The sequence below is a fragment of the Mesoplodon densirostris genome, chromosome 4 (genome assembly GCF_025265405.1).
Source record: "Mesoplodon densirostris isolate mMesDen1 chromosome 4, mMesDen1 primary haplotype, whole genome shotgun sequence".
NCBI classification, from domain to species: Eukaryota; Metazoa; Chordata; class Mammalia; order Artiodactyla; family Ziphiidae; genus Mesoplodon; species Mesoplodon densirostris.
Window position 1 is genome coordinate 130192172 of NC_082664.1, and position 6020 is coordinate 130198191.

The following is a 6020-nucleotide window of genomic DNA, read 5'->3' on the forward strand; positions in this document are numbered from 1 at the left end:
GGCTGGGGGTGGAGGGTCGGGGATCTCAGCTCTGCTGTTCCCCACCCCAGCGATAGCCTAGCTTCCCAGACTGTTCTCGGAGGAGAACAGGCTTCCTGCCTCCTTCCTCTAAGACAGCAAGTCTGGGACAACCTGGGGGGAGTGGGCTCACCCCCACTTCCAGTCCCTGGCAGAGACTGAGACTAAAGCATCACTTAATAAAGACCCCCAGGAGCCCCCCTCGCAAAAAAAAGATAGTTATGCTCTGTGGTTACGGAGGGCATCTTCCTTGCTTTTCTTACCAAAGCATCATCCAAAGAGAGGACCAGCATTTCAGTTACTTGAGTCTATGACTTGTATTAAGCATAATAACAAGAGTTTTACCATCTGAAACTGGATTTTATATATTTAAACTCTCAAATCCCTGCTAAACCAAAACTCTCCCTGCCACTTTTATAAGACTGGAGGCTGCTAAAGACAAACACCTATATGTATACGTATCTAATCACTGTGGAACATGTCACCTACTAAAACAGTCCATACTTTAAAATAATACACTGAAAGGAAAAGGATTGTATTCCTTTTACTCAAAACTCTGTTTGAATAAACAGAACTGCAAATCGACCTAGAAAATGCTAGACTTGTTTCAGGAACTGCAAGCTGTGTAAATGAGGTGCTTGCTCCTCCCGCTGGACTTTTCTGTGTGCACCTGAGGCTTCAGAAGACCTCAGACGCAGTTAACCAGCATCCCTCGGGTCCAGCAAGACGCCCGTGGAAGACGCAGCACCTGAGCCAGCCAGACAGGTAGCAGTGCCCTGTGGCGAGCAGCTTGCTGATCTTCTCGCAGGTCTGTACCTTCCCGGGTGAGGCATGCGGTACTGGAGTTGTTCTCTACCTGTGTGATTTCCTTCTGTGCGTCGTACTGCCCTCCTTCTGTTGACCCTGACTTGCACCAGAGCCTTGTATGGAGAGCAGGCAGCTCTCCCATGTCTGTGTGGCACGTGCCCTCGTACCTGCCAGCTCAGGGGCCCCTTTGTTGCGTTCTCACCCCGTGCCTGTCATGGGCCGTCTCTGTCAACCAGCCTGTCTCATTTCTCCTGTCTGGCCCACTGTGCTTCAGTGGGAACTCCCTGTCTCATTTGCCATTCAGAAACCATTTCTGTGTTTAATCTGCAAGTGAATCTTTGCCCCTCCCTGCACCATCTTTGATGCCTGTTCTCTGCAACAGCCCAGAGGCGCTGCGGGAATGCAGGCTTCGGCTTCTCTCTCTGGGCACTAGTTCTCTCGTCGCCCCAACAGGTCTCCTGATGCCTTTTGTGACCTGCCCTCTCCCTTTAGTTAGCAGATGCTCTGGCATCCGCCTCCAGTGGGGCCCAAGCCCTGCGCTTTACCCAGCTCGGCAGAGGAGCTCTTCTCCTTGGTGCTTGGTGCCGTCTCACCTGCATCCCAACCTCATCTTCCTGCCCTGGGCTTCCTGGCGGGTAGAAGTCCCACGAGGCGCCGCCCTCGCTGCCATTCCTCTTCCCAAGGGGCTTATGCTCTTCGCTTGCTCAGTCAAGCTGCTTTGTTTTTTGTTGCATCAAACACTGGGCTGTAAAGCATCTGTCCCAGTCTCTGGGGACTTCCTTGTCTTCATACCTGCTTGGTCTTGTTTCATTGTTTCCAAGGAGAGGCAACTTAGGCCCTAAGAAGTCATCATTCGGGAGCAAGGAACCCACATTAGAGCCTTAAATTAGGCTGTTGTTTATAGGGCCTAATACAGCCAAGGACACTGCTCAGTGACACAGGAAAGCCAGACTCTCCCTCCAGATCGGCCACCCAGCTGCTCCACGTGCGCATGAGAAAAGTCTCATGCCTGGGGCCTTGCTTCCAAGCCTTCACTCTGCTCCCTAAGCCCATGGCCTGAGGGCACCTCCTCCAGCCCCAGAGCAGGGCTGTCAGTTGTCTGGGGGCCTGTGTGGCTCTCAGGATGTTTGAGGTGACTGTGAAAGCGACTTTTGAAACCGTCCAGTTTGGACAGCTTAGTCAAGTGGTTAGGCTTACCAGTAACAGTCTTATGTGGCGAGAACTAGTTTAGTACCACAAGCATCTGGAGCTTTAGGAACAACAAAAAAAAAGTGTATTTCATCAAAAAGGCTTGGAAAAGAAATCACGACTAGTCGGGTTTTTCTTCAGTGGTTGTTGTTTCTAAGATTCTAGAGGCCTTGGTTACCTCTAGGTACCTTAAGAAACAAAACAAAACAAATTATAGTGTGCAGAGGCCACAGGCCATGCAGGGAACAGAACATGTGCTGTACAAACACTTGATGCTTTCCCCAGGGGGAGACTCACGTCCTGAGAATCTCCCCAAGCCACAGACTGGTCCCTGTGTTCAGGGCAAGGAATCGGATGAGGGGAGCCACGCTCTCTGCCACCTGGGAGGCCGTGGGCTGCCAGTGGTGGCCGGCAACAGCCAAGAGAACAGGCCACCCTGCCCTTTGTGGATGGCTCCTATCCATACCTGCCCTGCTTATCCTTTCAACAGTCTGGGGCCACCCGGGAAGCCAGACCAGGGACAACTAGGGCCCAGCTGTGGACCACGGAGGCTACTGGCTCAATATTAGACTGTGAAGGAAGACAGTAGGGAAAGAACTCGGGGCTGATGGCCCCAGGGAATCAGCCAGACTGGGGCCGGATGGCAGGAGAAGGGGCTGAGCAAAACCTCACCCTGCAGTCTCAGGTCTGGCTCCCCAGGGTATCAAGTGCCCCAAAGGGAGGTGGTCCTTGGCCCTCTGCCTGCATCTCACACTTGATCAGCGCTCTCCCAGGGTCTCCGTTACCATGGTGGGCTCTATGGGCACAGGGTCTCCTGAGTGTCTGGCTGGGTGGCCACCATCTGCACAACTCTGGCTTCCAGTGTGAACTGGAACAACCCCCCCATCCCCTCCCCCGCACAAGCTAGAAGTTTCTACTGAGATCAGAAAAGCACCAGACAGGCGGGTGTGTGTAAGCAGAGACTTTCTTTAGATGGAGAATCTGACTGGAAGAATGAGGAGTAGTTCTGAGAACCTGGAAGCAGCTGGGGTGACCTGGGGGCTTTGTGACTGGGCTCCTCTGTGTTACTCGAGAGGATAGGCTCACTCAGGGCTCTCCCCAGAGAGGTTCCTAGCAGGCTGACCACGGGATTTCACCTCAGATCACTGGGCACTATTTCAGCCCCACTGAGGACCCCACTAACTCACCCCATTCATCTCCAACAATAACTTGCTGAAGAAGCCACACTCCTCTGTTTCCATGTAGCAGGGAAGAGAGGCTGGTATGGTGGAGGGGCTTCTCCAGTTTGTCCACCGAGGCCAAAGCAAAAACAGAACAAAACCATGACAACAGTACTGGATGGGGATGGGTGTAGAAGGCTGGTGACAGGTTCCAACCAAACTCTGCTGGCCCCAGCCAGCTTCCTTGCTGAGGAAGAGAGGTAGGTGCCAGAGAAGCAGATGACAGCTCACCAAGGTAGACTCTGATTCTTACCCTTCCTCACCTTCCAAGTTGGCCATATTGTATCAAAAACTGAAGTCTTAGCCACGCAAAGAGACTGCTATGATTAAAGGAGCACCAGAGGGAGGGACCACGGTGTGAATTCTCTGGGTGCGCAATTCCCTCTACCCCATGGGGCACCTGAGCCAAGTGAACATCCCCAGAAGGGCTGCATCAGCCCTGTACCTCCACCCAAACAAAAGGTAGAGCTTTGCTCAACACACTGGTCAAATCTGCCAGCTCTACACACTGGTAGAGCTTTGCTCAACACACTGGTTAATTTCCTGTCTTTTCCTCTCCCCTTTGAAGTGCCAGACCCTACCTACACAGGACTGAGTCTGGGTATGTGGCCAACCGGCCGTGCATGCTGCAGCTGGGTGATCACTGTGATTCTCGGTGTGATCTGGGCCTGTGATTCTTCAAGCCCATCCTCTCTGCTTCTCTGTGCTATCACTCTGACTCCTGACCCCCTCCCTCACTGTGTGTCTTACCCTCAAGTCACTCTCTGATTCAAAGATGAGCTGCGAATCAAATGCTCCCCTAATGAACAACCTAATCACTTTATAGCATGTGTACATTCAAAAAGCCTATCCAAGACCTTCGGTTTGCCAGGATGGGAAGCCATTGCCTAAAAACTAGGCCTAAGCCCAGTATGGAGGTTGGGTGACCAGCCAGGGACCAGCCAATGGGCCCTGGTTGTTTCGGACTGCTTAGGACTGTGTAATGGAACTTGGGGCCAAAGCTGATAAAGAGGCATCTCAAGGGGCCTTAAATCCAGCAAGCAAAAATGGAATAAGTTCTTATTCTATAGCCCAGGGTTTCTCAAAGTGTGGTTCATGGACCACATACATCAGCATCAGCTAGAGGTGTTTGGTTAAAATGCAGATTCCTGGGCCTAACTCTAGATTGAATCAGAGTCTCTGAGGGTTGGGCTCAAAGAAAGTCTACATTAGACACAAGCTCTTCAGATGATGCTGGTGCAAGTTTGAGAACCCCTGCTGGAGAATCGCTACAATTTGCAAATGGCCCCCTGTGAGTACTCCAGCCAATCCTGCTAGGCCAAAGACCAGAACCTAAGAACAGAGATGGGGAAATTACACCTTTCTGTGGATGATTCTGCAGCTGTCACTTGACTGCGCACACATGTGCTATGGGGATGAGATGAAGGGGAAGGGAGGATTGTAATGAGTGTGCACTACCCCTCAACAGGCATCGCCCTTTCTGTGGCCCTGGCTGGCGTTCTGGGCATCTGTATTGTCCTGGTAGTATCCATTTGGCTTTTCAGAAGGAAGAGGAGGTGAGTTGATTTGGGCCCAAGATGGGAGTGGGTGGCTTTGTGTCCATGAGGATTGATTTGTTCGGGAAGGCAGCCTGCAGAACGAAGAGCCCTGTCACCTGTACCAACACTTATCCTAGGAGTGCCATTTCCCAAACACCACTGATCCAGTGAGACACTGGATGCTGGTGGTTCAAGAGTCATTGCACTCAGAGTTGGAGGTGTGTCTGCCAGCTTTGCTGCCACTGCTAAGACCTTGGACAAGCCTCTTGATTTGGAAGGGAGGTCCCATTTACCTACACACAAGCACCAAGGCTGTCTTCTTTCTAAGATCTTGACATCCGGTTTTTCTTCCCTAAACCCAGAAGAAAACTGAGGGAAATTTTTTGATTTCTTATTCACATTGATGCCCTTTGCTTGTGTTTTTATTGTCACATTTAGTTTTTTCTAAAAACTAATTTATTTTTCCTGGTATGAAAAAAAGAGGTTGTCAGAAACCCTGTAGGAATCAGAGATTTGAAGCAGGGTGGTAATGAGACCTTCGTCAAAATGCAGGTCTAGTATCGTCAAGCGTTAAAAGAGAATAGTTGAAAAATGAACAGGTTCCCTTTTGGTTAATGCTTTATTGGGGGGCGTTTCCTCCCTAGACCAACAGAATTGGAGAAAGGTCTCCAAGGGAAGAATCTGACTTGCCTCATTCCATAGCTGAGTTGGGCTGCTCTTGCCTCTCTTTCCACTTTGACTGACAATACTCATGTGTCCTTGCTGTTCCAGCAGCAAAAAAGTTGCCAACAAAGGAGTCATCTACAAACCGGCCATCAAGCAGGAGACTGAGGCCCATGCCTGAGGCCCTGGCATGCCCAGGCGTGTCCAAGGAAGGACCTGGCTTTGGACACAACCTGCTGTGGCTCCCTGGACACTTGAAATACCTGAGGGTTCTCTGGAGTTCCACCCACAAGCACCCCAGACCCTTGGGGGACCCCACCATCTTATGCCATGCCACCCCCAGTGGGAGCATGGATGGGGAGAGCTTGCCTAGGAGGTAGGAAGTCTGAGCTGTCTGCTTCCTGAGTGTGAGACCATGAAGTGGTCCGGATTCGGGGAGCACAAACCACGTCGCCCGCTGCAGGCTCTTAATGGTTAGAAAACACTCTCATCCAGGGCTTCACTTGAATGTGGTTTCAAGTGTCCTGGGAATTCTGCTTCTTATCCATGCTTTCAGACCAGAATACGGACTCTCTCTGCACTCAGA

The 6020-nt window shown here is 51.3% G+C and overlaps 1 protein-coding gene across 2 annotated transcripts in view; it reads left to right on the forward strand.

Moving 5' to 3' along the window:
• CA12 (carbonic anhydrase 12) overlaps positions 1 to 5615 on the forward strand; it is a 61752-nt gene extending 56137 nt beyond the window's left edge. Inside the window, exons 9-10 of one of the 2 annotated variants that reach the window (XM_060095258.1) lie at positions 4702 to 4789; positions 5543 to 5615. In XM_060095258.1, coding sequence (XP_059951241.1) covers positions 4702 to 4789; positions 5543 to 5615 — 161 coding nt within the window. The remainder of the gene's footprint in view (positions 1 to 4701; positions 4790 to 5542) is intronic. The other variant, XM_060095259.1, reaches the window with a different exon arrangement.
• The last annotated feature ends 405 nt before the right edge of the window (positions 5616 to 6020 follow it).